The sequence below is a fragment of the Cucurbita pepo genome, chromosome 18, assembly GCF_057944985.1.
Source record: "Cucurbita pepo subsp. pepo isolate OVF chromosome 18, ASM5794498v1, whole genome shotgun sequence".
NCBI lineage: Eukaryota > Viridiplantae > Streptophyta > Magnoliopsida > Cucurbitales > Cucurbitaceae > Cucurbita > Cucurbita pepo.
The window spans coordinates 8,120,930-8,136,575 of record NC_141815.1 but is presented as its reverse complement, the minus strand read 5'-3'; the positions used below and the strand labels follow the sequence as shown (position 1 = coordinate 8,136,575).

Genomic DNA, 15,646 nt, shown 5'->3' with positions numbered 1-15,646 from the left:
TTGAAATGTCAACCCAACCAACCCTTATAATTCGAATTGGGTCGGTTCTGATTGTCGAGTTGGATGTATCCTAATATCTACACAGTCAACATCAATACTTACACGATTCTTATTGATGTCAACAAGTGAATGGTCGAAACTAGTATCAAATTTATAGTAATGAATGAATCTCGTCATCGAAACTAGCATCAATGTTAGTTTCAAGCATACTGAACTATGAACGTGAATTAGTATTTACTCGACCAACAAAATTAGTAATTCATTATCTTCCACTGTTTGTCTACATGTCTGTCATTTAGCCGTTAAAATCACCCAAAAAAAATTAATAAATGAATTTCAATATTATAGAATTAAAAAAAATTTACAACCAAAAGAGATTTTTTTTTTTTTTTTTTTTTTTTTCTTTGGGAGAGCAAAAAAAAAAGAAAAATTAAATTAAATTATGGTAAAAAAAAATAATAAAAAAAAATGGAAAGAATCTATTGAATTAAAAGGAGGGTGAAGGGTAATAGCCATGGAAGTAGGCTGCCAATCAGTGCAATGGGTGCAGCAGAAGTCAGCCGGTGGGCTCCCACTGTGTACACTTTCCCGGACTTCTCATCTTTCAAATTTATGCCTTTAGAACCTGTGAGTTACCAATGATATATAATATAAGGATTGACTTTAACTCGGGGTTGAAAAAAGTCGATAAGCCGACATGAACGATAGCTCAACCGCTAAAACATATTCTCTTTTCCTAGAGTTCGAAAGTTTAAGTTCTCTCACCCCAAGTATGTTGTTACATAAAAAGAAAAAGAAACTAGCACTAAAACACGAGTGAAAAACCGAGCAAAAAGTTATAGTACTGTTTCCTGTGGAAATATTATGATATTAAGAAGGGAAAGTAGTTTTTCGGAACTGTCCTAAAAACATGAGCAAAAAGCATACGTGTGGACTACTAATCACGTTCTCTTTTTCTAGAGTTCGAAAGTTATCGTTTTCTCACACTGACAAAAAACTAGCCCTAAAACACGAGCAAAAAAACCCATAGTATTGTTTTCCATGGAAATATCATGATATTAAGAAAGGAAAGTAGCTTTTCGAAACTGTCCTAAAACACGAGCAAAGAGCTTCTCATGGTGCCCTAACAGAAAATGAACCAAAAACTGGCCGAGAGTCAAACTACTCTTGGGTGTTGACTACTAATCATATGTGTTAAGATCATCAAATTTGAGCCTTCTTTACAATAGCGTCGAAAAATATTGACCGTAACTCATGCTTTAAATGACTCTATTAGGGTTTAAGTTAGATTGGTTCGTATAAGAAAACGATTGAACTAAAGCAATAAAGGAGATTGAAAGAAAGAAGCTCACAGTTGAAGTCAGTCCAACCAATGGTCTGATTCTCAAGATTATAGTAAACCAGCCTGTTTTGAAGAACCAAGTCTGCAATTCAAAAGCCATGAAAATGAATGAATTAAAGCTAAAAAGTTCTAAAAAGCTTAGATTTTAAAACATGAATATAAGTAAATGATACCTCCAAAGAGAAAGATTTCCTTTCCATTTTTGGAATTACCCGCACTACTCTGCCACCCAATGCACCATATATCATCCTGCATACCATGGAAACATAGAAGCTTCGTAACTGATAACGTTTTTGTTTTTAGTTTTCGGTTTCAATCGGTAAGCGTTACATAGAAGCTTCGTAACTGATAACGTTTTTGAACACATTACTTACACGAATCTGAAAGAGATATTCATGAGGATAAATAGTCAAGTTTAGGGACTCCTCAAAATCAAATGTCACTGATGGAAATGCCTCGTCCACACTGAAATAGTACAAACAAAAGAGAAAAGAAACCGAGGTCTCGTTAGAACAGTCGAACGGTATCAAGAATGACAACATTTTCACTTCAAGAGACTGAAAGGAGGTTCCCAGATATAACATTTGGTCCATAAAGCATACATGTCAAATTTCATCCCCGAACTCTCAAAAAATTTCAATCAAATACTTGTTTGACAATGTTGAAATTGAAGAACAAAATGGTGACTTCATATTTCATGTTCTAAAAAAAGTTGTCAAACCTCCAAATGATGTAATGAAAATCACCACCCTTTTATCTTTCAGTAACAGCTCAAGCTCATCGTTAGCAGATATTGTTCGCTTTGGCTTGTTACGTATCGCAGTCGACCTCACGATCTGCTAGGGAGAAATTTCTCACCCTTATAATGAATGTTTCATTCCCCTCTCTAACCGATGTGGGATCTCACAATCCACCTCCCATGGGGGCCAAACGTCCTACTGGCACTCCACTCGGTGTTTAGCTCTGATACCATTTGTAACAGCCAAAGCTCACCACTAACAAATATTGTCTGTTTTAGCCCATTACGTATCGTCAACAGCCTCACGGTTTTAAAACGCGTCTGCTAGGGAGAGATTTCCACACCCTAATAAATGTTTCATTCCCTTCTTCAAACGACGTGAGATCTCACATTTCCAGTCCAAAAAAGATAAAAAACATACCAAAACTATTCATTCATACAACACAATATTCTCTATACATCAAGTCATATTCTGTCATTATGTTTCTCAACACTGTCACTGAATAATATTTAAACATCAACAAACCGAAACTGCCAAAGAATGATGTACGCTTCGAAGATCAAATGATAAGAGTAAGCATCTAACCTTTCCTCAAAGTGAAAACAAGTAAAGTCCTTATCAACTGTATGTAGTTTCAGATCGGGTTGGGCAACCAATATCTACAGCATATGTTATATCTTTTTAGGAAAATGAGACATAGTTTAGCTGCAAAAAAGCTTACATAAAGAAGGGCCAAGACTTTATCTTAATACCTTCTTCACTAAGGGCTGGAAAATGTCCTCAGGAAGATAAGCAAGTGTTGTGCCACTGTCAATTATTGCGTCCCTTCTATATGAAAATTCAAATAGTCCGAGAGGAAGATCAAGAGCGGTGCTTCCTACCTTAACTCCAATCAGAACAACATTGTAGTGAGCCCTGAAATATAAATATATGTGTGTGTGTGTGTGTAAGTACTTCCTTTTGATGAATATAAAACTCGCTAAATTCTTGACATGGAAGCGAACTTAGAAGAGTGGGAAAAAACTTTGTTAATGTAAACTTAGAACGTCAAGTTCGGTGGTTGTACCTCTTTAGTTTAGTCCCTAAACGTTAAAAGCGTAAAGTAGAAGAGCATACAACAAGCTTGATAAGACCTTCACGAGTTGAGAAAATTTCGAAAGATTAGGATTCTTCAACTTCGAAATAGAAAACACCAACTTAACAGTGGCATGGTGTGACATCTCACATCGGTTGGAGAGGGGAATGAAGCATTTCTTATAAGGGTGTGGAAACCGCTCCCCAGTAGACGCGTTTTAAGACCTTGAGGGGAAGCCCTTGAAGGGAAAGCCTAAAGAAGACAATATCTGCTAGCAGTGGACTTTGGTTTTAACAAATGGTATTAGAGCCAAACATCAGGTGGTGTGCCAGTGAGAACGTTGGGCCCTCAAGGGGGATGGATTGTGAGATTCCAAATTGGTTGGAGAGGAGAACGAAGCATTTCTTATAAGGGTGTGGAAACCTCTCCCCAGTAGACGCGTTTTAAAAAAACCTTGAGAGGAAGCCCTTGAAGGGAAAACCTAAAGAGAATAATATCTGCTAGCAGTGGGCTTGGGCTGTTACAAATGGTATCATAACCAAACACTGAACGATATGTCAGCGAGGACGTTGGGCCCTCAAGGGGGGTGGATTGTGAGATCCCAAATCGGTTGGAGAGAAGAAAAAAGCATTCCTTATAAGGGTGTGGAAACCTCTCCCTAGTAGACGCATTTTAAGACCTTGAGGGTAAGCCCTTGAAAGGAAAGCCTAAAGAAGACAACATCTGCTAGCGGTGGACTTGGGTTATTACACATGAAATGCTTATCGGAAAATTTTTAGCTGGCATGGCATGATGTAGCAGGCATATGGGAAAAGGGGAAAAGGGGAATGGGGAGACGTAGCGTGACAAAATAAAGCGACTCATACGAGATTAAGTGCTTCAGACAAAACATCTTCCTTCTATAAAGTGACTGTTCAAAGAACAGGGCAAAAATATGGCTGATAATGAGGTAAGGTAAGCAGTTTGAAAAGATATGAAGATTATAACAAATAAGATTTGGAGTCAATACACATACTGATCAGGTACCACTGGTGTGGTTTTCACTCTTGGCGCCACCATGTCTCCAATGGCAAAAATCCCACCCCCGTTTACATTATCCAAGCAATGTGCAAAAATCTTTTTCACCTTCCCAGATGCAGCCAACTGAGAAATCATAGATGAATTTGCCTGTCCAAAACCAAGTATTCCATCGAGTGCTTCGGATGATGTGCCGAGCTCCCCAGATTGTTTAGCTCCACACCTGAACCACACAAGTAAACTTGAGATAAAGAAGTAGAAGCAGCATTAGATATTTGAACTTCTATGATTTAAAAGAAAAGTGCACTTTTTTTCCCTAATAAGCGGGGATCGGAGCTTTGCCCCCGACACTTAGGGGCACCCCCACCCGACACACGCACACGCACACACACACAAAGTTATTTAATGAGCAACAAGTGACCAATTAAAGAGAATAAATGTAAATTCAAGCCCACCGCTAGCAGATATTGTCCTCTTTGGGCTTTTTCCCTTTCAGACTTTCCCTCAAGGTTTTTAAAACGCGTCTGCTAGGGAAAGGTTTCCACACCCTTATAAAGAATGTTTCGTTCTCCTCTCCAATTGATGTGGGATCTCACAATAAAAGTACATTTAAGCATTGGATTAAATAAGAAACCATATCTTGAAACTCCCCGCACAAAAAAACAAAGCCAAGTCCAAGTGAAACTAGAGACATAATATATCTCGAGTCCGGCAAGCATTTGTATAAAGAAATGTGGAAACATGACGATAGCTAAACTATTGCACGATCTTTAAAAAACAACCATATAAATGAATTTTTCGGAGTAAGACGAAACTCTTCAGGTATCGCTTTATTCTCGTTTCAAGCTCAAATCTACTCAAAGAATAACACAAAATGCAGAATGTAGTGATTGTACTAGCCCATGATATACAGTTCAGGTATCACTATACCTTTATCTACATAAATATAAGATACTTTCAAGTAAGATTGTGGACAGTTCAGGTTGTTTTTGTGATTAAAGTAGAGGATCACACAAAGGAAAAGGAAAGGGAGTACCCAAATATTATACTGCCATTAGTTGCAGTAGTTTTATGTTTTCCAACTACTCCTTGGAGTTGAACATGATCCTTCACAAAATATCCAGACGTTGCACTTCCATCCCCATAGATAATTTTATATTCGCAGGGTATATCCGGCCTGCAACCTTCGGTCACACTTTTGTGCATGGACAAGCAAAATGGTTTATCACAAGTAATCAAGCCTGCAGTGCTCGAGCCCTTCGGATCATACAGTTGCAACTCTACCTGTAAGTGAAGAATCAATGGTTATTTTTCATCATGATTCATAAGAGGTTGACAAATTCAATCACATCTAAATAATTTACACAAAGTTTCAATGTTGAAGAATCATACACCAATATCACTTTCCTTCGGACAATTGCTGCAGCCCATACAGTTCACCCATAAAATGTCACTCCCTGTGTCCACTTGCACGTGGAAATCGACTGGAGGCGTTCCAAGGCCGATCTTGGCGAAGTATAACCTTTATGGATCACAAACAGAATCAATCTAACATCCCAATTGCATAAAGGAATTAACAGGAAAAGATAAGGGGTGGGGTAAACGTAAATTCTTTCAGAATTATCATATACTCTACTTCTTTTTCATTTTATCATGTAGTTCCCAAAGTTTGGATTTGGCTTCTATCTGACCTTTCGGTTCGAGAACTAACACTTTAACTCGTAACGAACATGGGGTGGAATTTGAACCTCTGACCCTAAACGAAGCCTTAACCTCTGAGTTACACTCATGGTGGCCAAAAACAAATTTCCTTTGATGAGTTTAAGGAAAAATGATGTGACAATTGTATCATCCTAGGTAACATAGTCATTAGTTTCTTAAAAGTTCATATTAATATTAAAAGAGTGGTGTAGCATTAGACTGTATCATCCTGACCCAAGCTTCAAGAATGAAAAACATAATTTATGCATTAAACCATAGGCTAGATGTGAGATCCCAAATCGGTTGGGGAGGAGAACGAAACATTCTTTATAAGGACGTGGAAACCTCTCCCTAGCATATGCGTTTTAAAAACCTTGAGGGGAAGCCCAAAGAGGACAATATCTGCTAGTAGTGGGTTTGGGCCGTTACAAATGGTATCAGAGCCAAACACCGGGCGATGTGCCGGCGAGGAGGTTGGTCCCCAAAGGGGGGGGTGGACACGAGGCGGTGTGCCAGCAAGAACGCTGGGCCCCAAAGGGGGATGGGTTGGAGGGTCCCACATCGATTGGAGAAGGGTATGAGTCCCAGCGAGGAAGCTGGGCCCCGAAGGGGGGTGGATTGTGAGATCCCACGTCAGTTGGGGAGGAGAATGAAACATTCTTTATAAAGATATGGAAACTTCTCCCTAGAAGACGTGTTTTAAAAACCTTGAGAGGAAGCCCGAAGGGAAACCCCAAAGAGAATAATATCTGCTAGCGATGGGTTTGGCCATTACAAATGGTATAAGAGCCAAACACCGAGCGATGTGCCAGCAAGGAGGCTGAACCACGAAGGGGGGTGGACACGAGGCAGTGTCCCATCAACGATGCTAGGACCCAAAGGAGGGTGGATTGGAGGGTCCCACATCGATTGGAGAAGGGTACGAGATCCAGCGAGGACGCTGGGCCCCGAAGGGGGGTGGATTGTGAGATCCCACGTCGGTTGGGGAAGAGAACGAAACATTCTTTATAAAGATGTGGAAACCTCTCCCTAGCAAACGTGTTTTAAAAACCTTGAGAGGAAGCCCGAAGGGAAAGGCAAAAGAGGACAATATCTACTAGCGGTGGGTTTGGCCGTTACAAATGGTATAAGAGTCAAACACCGGGCGATGTGCCAGCAAGGAGGCTGAACCACGAAGGGAGGTGGACACGAGGCAGTGTCCCAGCAACGACGTTAGGACCCAAAGGGGGGTGGATTGGGGGGTCCCACATCAATTGGAGAAGGGTACGAGATCCAGCGAGGACGTTGGGCCCCGAATGGGGTGGGATTGTGAGATCCCACATCGGTTGGGGAGGAGAACGAAACATTCTTTGTGAAAACCTCTCATTAACATACGCGTTTTAAAAACCTTGAGGAGAAGCCCAAAAGGGGAAGCTCAAAGAGGACAATATCTACCAGCCGTGGGCTTAGACCGTTACACTAGATTTCTAATGTAATGAGGAAGCCAGCTAAAAAATTCATCTCAAGAACCATTTGAAACCAAGATATAAACCTCAGAGACTAAAGGATCATCACATCCGACAAACAAAATGCAACACCAAAAACATCTAATCAGAGACCAAAACACACAAACTATACGTTAATGATATGAACATCATGAGAGAAAGAGCTAACCCTGTTTCTGCAGGGTGTCCATTGCCACCCAGTTGGAGATCAATGACAGAGAGAAGCCTACCATGGCGACGAAGATCATGAGACCTCAAGGCATTCAGCGACCTCTCTCGACCCTTAAACTTATGCTGCACATCAAACACCAAATTGCAGGACACAGATAAGCAAAACGAGAACAAAAACAAACCCAGTAAAGCCTCTCGCCTAAGATCCATGATTAGGGCAACTTTTCGCGACGATTTGAAGCAAAACCAGGTTTCAATAACAGCAATGGATAATCAAATGGCAGCGCAAAAGAAAAGAAAAGAAAACGAAATAGAGAAAGAGAGCAAGTTTAGAGGAAGAACGAGAAAGAATCGATCGAGTTTTCAGTTGGTTCTCCCTACCTCTCTCGATCCCTCTCTCTGTCGCTTTTGAAGAGAGAAATTGTTGGTTTAAGCCTCTCTTTCTCCCACACAAAGAATTCTTCGGCTCTGAGATTTCCTCCATTGGACGCCATTGAACTTTACATCTCACCATTGCTCCAAAAATGGTTAATGGGAATTGCGCAATCTCAATTTAGGGCTATAAGGAATGGAATGCCCCAAACTCTGAAATGATTCTTCGCTGACAAATGGAAGAAATCGAAGTGGAAGAACGACTACAGTTCATATGACAAATTTATCCATTTCTAGTCTCTTTGAAAACGGAATTTATGCATATCAATGTCGGGAAAATTTTAAAAATTCATCCATTTTTCAACGTTTTTTTTTTTTTTTTTTTAATACATCATTTTAAAATTGTTATTTATATGACGAACATTAAACAAATTCACGACATTTAATTATCAAATTTGTGTCGATATGATTTTTGGGTTTACCTAACGAGCCATGAACACAGGGTCGAGACAAGAACGGGAATGCCACCTATTTCGGTTCTTATTCTCGTTCTTTTTTTTTTTTTTTGTGATTGGTAATTTTTTTTCTTATTTTTATATTTTTTTTAAAAAAATATATTCATTCCGCGGGATAAGAACGGGAATGCCACCTATTTTCGTTCTTATTCTTGTTCCTTATTTATTTAGACCATTGGCAATCTTTTTTTTTTCCTAATTTTTATATATTTTTTAAAAAGTATATTTGTAACCGTCCAGATCCACCGACAGCAGATATTGCCCTCTTAAGGACGCTGTGCCAGTAAGGGGTAGACATCAAACGATGTGCCAGCTTTCTCGTTGTTTCCCGAATAGGGTAGACACGGGACGGTGTGCCAGTAAGGACGTTGGACCCCAAAGAGGGGTGAATTTAGGGGCGGTCCCACCTCGATTGGAGGAAGGAAAGAGTGTTGGCGAGGACGCTGGGTACAGAGGTGGATTGTGATGTCTCATGTTGGTTGGGGAGGATAACAAATCACCATTTATAAGAGGGTGGAAACCTTCACTTAACAGACACGTTTTAAAGCCTCGAGGGGAAGCCTAAGAAAGGAAAGCCCAAATAGAACAATATCTAGTCTATATGTGCCGTTACAATATTCATTCTCGAAAAAAAAAAACTTTTAATGGACGGTTTTCTTTTTTAAAATAAATTCTATTAATAAATATAAAACATTCTAATAACTAATAAATTCAATAATATTTCATTTGAAAAAATATAATATACTATATATAAAAATAATCTTTCTTTGCTCTCTCCCCCTATTCCCCCGTTAAACTTGAATGCTCCGTCCCATTTTAGTTTAAATAAACATATCAGAATTAAATGTCATACTGGATACTCAGTACTCTGCTTCGACATTAGATCCAAGAAAAGTCAGTTGCTTTTTGAAAACCCTAACCAGTAGGTTTTTCTCGAGAAATATGCAGAACCTAATAGTAGACTGTCTACTACCAGAACAAACAACCTAGTCGACATCGGAGAGTACAAAGAAAGTGATCAACGATCCAAAGAAACAGAAACATTACAAACCAACCCGAGTAAGAAAATAAAGACAAAAGGAAAGCTTTTTGAAAACCCCAATCAGTAGATTTTTAACTGTAGATCTAGAAAGAGTCTATTGCTTTTTGGAAACTCTAATTAGTAGGTTTTTTCCGAGAAATATGCAGAACCTAGTAATAGACCGTCTACTACCAGAACAAACAATCTAGTCAACGTCGAAGAGTACAAAGAAAGCGGTCAACAGTCCGAAGAAACAAAAACATTACCAACCGCCCCGAGTAAAAAAAAAAAAAAAGACCCTAATCAGTAGATTTTTAACATTAGATCTAGAAAGAGTCGATTGCTTTTCCAAAACCCTAATCAGTAGATTTTTTCTCGAGAAATATGCAGAAGTAGACCATCTACTATAAGAACAGTCAACCTAGTCGACATCCGAGAGTATAAAGAAAGCGATCAACGATCCAAAGAAACAGAAACAATACGAACCGGACCCGAGTAAGAAAATAAAGACAAAAAAAATGGCTTTTATGAAGAAATTCCCCAATTTTTACATTTTCATTCCATTCCTTTCATTGGGTAAACATTCCCTTAAAGACATAAATTAGAAGCCATAAATCCTCAAGCATTCATAGAATTGTCAATAAAATAAGAAGAAGCCCAGAAAACAACACCAAAAGCCTTCTGAAACAACGCCCTGTTCTTCCTTCAGAGCCGCCATAATCTGGCTCGATCGTTATATCAAACCTGCAATTCCCAAAGCTTGGATCACTATTGGTCACTGTTGATAGCCCTGAAAACTTGCAAGCATCCTCTGCTTGATTGCTTATCTGATAGTAACTGTTAAATGCATAAGAAATGTTCGACCTCGCATCTAGCCCCGAACAAGACGTCCCGTACCCGAGACTGGTGCAATCAGCATGGTAACATGCATAGCTGACGCTCGGTGCAACCTGCGAGTCTTCAAGGTGAGCAGATGGCTTCATCACACACCATTTTCGTTCCAAATAACGCACATTTTTGGCTCCGACTAAGGACCCGTTGTTTGAATTTCCGAGGCTGAGTTGGTACTTCGGTCGGCCATCGTAGTAGAATATGCCCCAATGGCGTTCGAAGTTCCCTGGATCGATGCTCTTTGAGTCTTCGTCGATTAGACTAAATAAGTACGTGTCGATTGGACCTGGTCTCATTGGTGTTCCTTTCCCGCCTAATATGTGTGACATATAGCCTTGATTGAAGCGTTGAGCATAGATGGGATTGGCGTTACGATCACCGTCTGTTGGCCAACCGATCTCCCCGACTATGATTGGTAAGTTTCCATAGCCATTCTTCTGAAGCGCCCACACAAGAGTATCGTAATTTGCATCGAACATGTTGAAATATGTTGTCCCGCCATCGACTAGGGGTGTTGCATTGCCATCAAAGAAAGCATATTCGACCGGGAAGTTCGGGTTGCTATAGAGACTGATGAAGGGGTAAATGTTGACGGTGAACGGAGAACCGGAATCGCTCAAGAACTTGACGATAGCAAGCATGTAATCATGTATATCAGTTCGGAAGTCGCCGCCCGATGGATAGTCGGTTGACGATGCATAGACATCGGCATTCAGCGGGACGGTTACCTTTACTTGGTTGCCTAGATTAGCCTTTATTAGAGCATTCTGAACATTCCGCAGAGCTGGATAGGTTGTGCTGAGAAAGCTTCCATTGTAAGTTGCCAAGAAAGGCTCATTCCCTACAGCAACATATCTGAAAACGCATAATTAACCGATCAACCGATGCACGACAATCTGAACGGGTATTTTCCCGCGTTGTCAGCTTAATAAAAGTATAGGACAATACACGAAAATCACACGAACATGCGGCGTCGAACACGCACAGCTGCTAAAGCAGGTCGGTAATGTGTTCGGCCTTGCATATTCATACATGATAAGATGACAACATGTCAGCTTAATAAAAGTACAGGACAATACACGAAAATCACATATGAACAAGCGGCGTCGAACACGCACAGCTGCTAAAGCAGGTCGGTAACGTGTTCTTCTAAGCTCGTGCCTACCCCAAGGTGTAAACTTTGAATATAACAAGGATTATCCTTATTAAACTCACGTGAAGATTCGAACATGTAACCTCTAAGTAGGCGTTACTGAAAGACTGCAAGCTTTAGCCAACGGGGCAACCTATAAGGACTAGGATGACGGGGTTACTTGGATCAAAAATTTTAAAACGAGGGAGCTATTAGTTTAATGGTTCGTGTATGAAAAGGAAGAGTTCTACCATCTTAAGTCGTGTCATGTCGTGTCGTGCCGTGCCATGCCGTCATTTCACCTCAACCGTGTCCAACTGCAAGAATTTAGTCCAACCTCTATTTTCTCGAGTCTTTTAGGATCTTTCAGACTTACAGGGACATGACTATGACCGAAAACCAGGTCCCTCCAACTCTAGTGAAAAGGGTAGCTCAGAATTGTTACTCTGCTTGCCCTGAAGTGGCTTTAATGAGGATAGATGGCATAAAATCAGGGAGTAAAACTCCCTACCGCTAGTAAATATTGTTCTCTTTAGACTTTTCCTTTTGGTTTTTCCCCTCAAGGTTTTAAAACGTGTCTGCTAGGGAGAAGTTTCTACACCCTTTATAAAGATTGCTTCGTTCTCCCCAATCGACGTGGGTTCTCGCAATCCACTGTCCTTTAGGGCCCAGCGTCCTCGCTCGCACTCGTTCCCTTCTCCAATCGAAGTGGGACCCCACAATCCATACCCTTCAGGGTTCAACGTCCTTACTGGCACACAGCCCTTCAGGGCTCAGCCTCCTTGCTGACACATCACCCAGCGTCCAGCTCTGATACCAACTTTAACGATCCTAGCCCACCGCTAGCAGATATTGTTCTTTTTAGGCTTTTCCTTTCGAGCTTCCCCTCAAAGTTTTAAAACGTGTCGACTAGGGAGAGGTTTCCACACCCTTATAAAGAATGTTTCGTTCTCCTCCCCAACCGATGTGGGTCTCTTAATCAACCCCCTTCAGGACCTAGCGTCCACGCTAACCCTCATTCCCTTCTCCAATCGATGTGCGACCCCCCAATCCACTCCCCTTCGAGGCCTAGCGTCCTTACTGGCACACCATCTTGTGTCCACCCCATTCAAAGCTCGGCCTCCTTGTTGACACATCACCCAGTGTCCGTCTCCGATATCAACTTTAACGACCCTAGCCCACCACTAGCAAATATTGTCCTTTTTAGGCTTTTCCTTTCGAGTTTCCCCTCAAAGTTTTAAAACGTGTCGACTAGGGAGAGGTTTCCACACCCTTATAAAGAATGTTTCGTTCTCCTCCCCAACCGATGTGGGATCTCTTAATCAACCCCCTTCAGGACCCAGCATCCACGCAAACCCTCATTCCCTTCTCCAATCGATGTGCAACCCCCCAATCCACTCCCCTTCGAGGCCTAGCGTCCTTACTGGCACACCATCTTGTGTCCACCCCATTCAAAGCTCAGCCTCCTTGTTGACACATCACCCAGTGTCCATCTCCGATATCAACTTTAACGACCCTAGCCCACCACTAGCAAATATTGTCCTTTTTAGGCTTTTCCTTTTGGGTTTCCTTTAAAATGCTTCTACTAAGGAGAAGTTTTCACACCCTTATAAATAATGTTTTGTTCTCCTCCCAACTAATGTGGGATCTTACAATCCACCCCCTTCGAGACCCAGCATCCTCACAAACACTCGTTCCCATCCCCTTTCGGGCCCAGCATCCTTACTAGTCCACCGCCTCGTGTCCACCCCCTTCAAGACTCAACCTCCTCACTGACACAGTGTCTGGCTCTAATACCAACTGTAACGACCCTAGCCCACCACTAGCAGATATTATCCTCTTTGGGCTTTCCTTTTCGGTCTTCCTCTCAAGGTTTTAGAACTCATGGGAGAGGTTTCCACACGCTTATATAGAATGCTTTATTTTCCTCCCCAACCGATATCACATCTCAATCATTCAGATATCACATCTAACCTTACTAGAATTAACTAACAAGAGAAAAGAATCAAAACGTTAAGCTCATAGATACATAGCTGATTAAGACACCATAATGAACTCACAAAAAAGCAACACAACTCAAAAAGTGACCCAAAACAACACAAAACAAGAACAACAACAACAAAAAAAACTCACCTAATGTTAACATGGTGTTCATTAATATGAACAGAGACATTCTTTGAAACCCATTTCTCAGCTGCTTTCTCACTGTTAGCAAAAGTGTAGAGCATATCATTAGGAATCCCAACCATGACTTCAATCCCAGTCTTCCCCAGAGCTCTAAGAGTTCCATAATCAGCATCGAATAGCTTCACTTTCTGAATCTGATTGTCCCTCACCATCCTAACAATGGTCTCCGGCGGCAGCGGATGAGTCGACTGAGTACCCCAGTTAACACCTATGGCCGCCACAGAACAAATCACTGATAACAACGACACCAAACCAACGGAGCCTGACAACAAACAGCAACCCATTTTGCTGTTCAACATCTTCAAATGACCCAAACAAGAAAAGAACAAGAAAAGGAACCTTCGAATCAGAAAGGGAAATGGTTAAACACCCTTTTCAGCTCATCAGTAACAACACTACACAGTGATCTCAGCAAGAAGATCCGGAAGAATCCGCCATTAAAGAGGCAAGAAAGCTCAAAAACTTGCCAAAATAAGAAAACCCCAGATGAGAAAAGAGAAAACCCACCTCAAAAAAGTGAAGTAAAGGCAAGATTAAGCTTCAAAATGCCGAGTTTAGACCCGAAATCGAACACGGGTCGACCCGGATAAGACGCGAGCCCGAAGTGGAGAATATTTGGGGGTTTGAGGAATGATTTTGGGAGGGTAAAAGAGAGGGAAAAGTTAAAAAACAAAACGAGGGAGAATTTGGGAAAAGCATTGAAATTGATGAAGTGACAATTATTAATAATAAACTGGGGATGTCGGACAGTGCAGCATCTTTGATAGGTCAGCCATCGCTGGCATTGCATTAGTGGCAGTGGCAGCTGCTTTTTTCAGACAACCATTTGAGCCATCGAAGTTTATCAATATCGTATCAGCTTCATTTGCTTTTCCTTTGTATAATCCTAAAAAGTTTCAAGCTTGTCTTGTTTCAGAGATTTTCCAGTTTCTGGATAAAAAGTTTCAGACCACTCGTTTCTTCGGTATAATATTTAGATATTTGTCTTTTATTATGGATATTATATCTGTCATTTTATTATACACTCGTTTCTTCAGTATTGTTGGATGATGAAAGTCCCGCATCAGCTACTTTAGGGAATAATCATGGGGTTATAAGTGATGAATACTAACTCCATTGGTATGAGGCCTTCTCGAGAAGCCCAGAGCAAAGCCATGAGAGCTTACACTCAAAGTGGACTATATCATACCGTTGTGGAGGTCCGTGATTCCTAACATGGTATCAGAGTCATGCCCTAAACTTAGTTTGGTAAATTCTCAAATATCGAACAAAAAACTCCAAACGAAAAGGAGCAAGCCTCCTTGAAGGCTGTAAAAAATGACTAAGACTCCAAAGGACGAGTCGAGCCTCGATTGAGGGGAGGTGCACTTTGTTCGAGGGGAGGTGTTGGATGATGAAAGTCCCACATCGGCTAATTTAGGGAATGACCAACCCAGAGCAAAGCCATGAGAGCTTATGCTCAAAGTGGACAATATCATACCGTTGTGGAGGTCCCTGATTCCTAACAGATATAACTGTTTATTCGGTCTGATATCCAGATATTTGTCTTCCATTATCCTTGCATAGATATTATATCTGTTTATATCTTGTATTCATCTATTACTTTTTTTTTTTTTTTTTCATATCCTTGATTTTCACACTATTTAGTGGTTTTAACAAATACTCTCATGGTATTAGAGTCCTCTCAGTTTAGCAATCCCGGTTCTTTATTTTCAATGGTTATGAATCCTCTACTCATCTTCTTCCCCACCACCACTATCGGCTTTAACGCCACATGGGCAGTTGCCATGACTACCATAGGCAAAGCCGATTGATTATCTTCTGCTCCACCTTCCGACCTCCAAATCATTCTTTACAAGACAATATTAATAAATTATTGGCTATAAATCCTCTACTCATCTTCTTCCTCACCACCGTTCGCTTTAACGTCGTAAGGGCAGTTGCCATGACTGACGTAGGCAGAGTCGATAGATTATCTTCAGCTCCACTCTTCTCACC

The 15,646-nt window shown here is 40.9% G+C and overlaps 2 protein-coding genes across 2 annotated transcripts; both read right to left on the bottom strand.

The window, feature by feature from the left end:
* Window positions 1-229: 229 nt before the first annotated feature.
* LOC111780164 (aspartic proteinase 39) lies at window positions 230-7,905 on the bottom strand. The gene is made up of 10 exons (XM_087119507.1): window positions 7,529-7,905; window positions 5,567-5,696; window positions 5,211-5,458; window positions 4,173-4,397; window positions 2,835-2,997; window positions 2,668-2,741; window positions 1,717-1,807; window positions 1,516-1,591; window positions 1,353-1,424; window positions 230-625 (listed from the first exon to the last, which is right to left on the bottom strand). Exons 1-10 carry the CDS (start codon window positions 7,738-7,740, stop codon window positions 480-482), a joined length of 1,437 nt encoding a protein of 478 aa, XP_086975633.1. The 5' UTR covers window positions 7,741-7,905; the 3' UTR covers window positions 230-479.
* Window positions 7,906-9,942: 2,037 nt separating this feature from the next.
* Window positions 9,943-14,338, bottom strand: LOC111780163 (glucan endo-1,3-beta-glucosidase 6). Its single transcript, XM_023660487.2, has 2 exons — window positions 13,595-14,338; window positions 9,943-11,184 (listed from the first exon to the last, which is right to left on the bottom strand). The coding sequence occupies exons 1-2, from the start codon at window positions 13,945-13,947 to the stop codon at window positions 10,065-10,067; spliced, it is 1,473 nt and encodes a 490-aa protein (XP_023516255.1). The 5' UTR covers window positions 13,948-14,338; the 3' UTR covers window positions 9,943-10,064.
* Window positions 14,339-15,646: the final 1,308 nt, after the last annotated feature.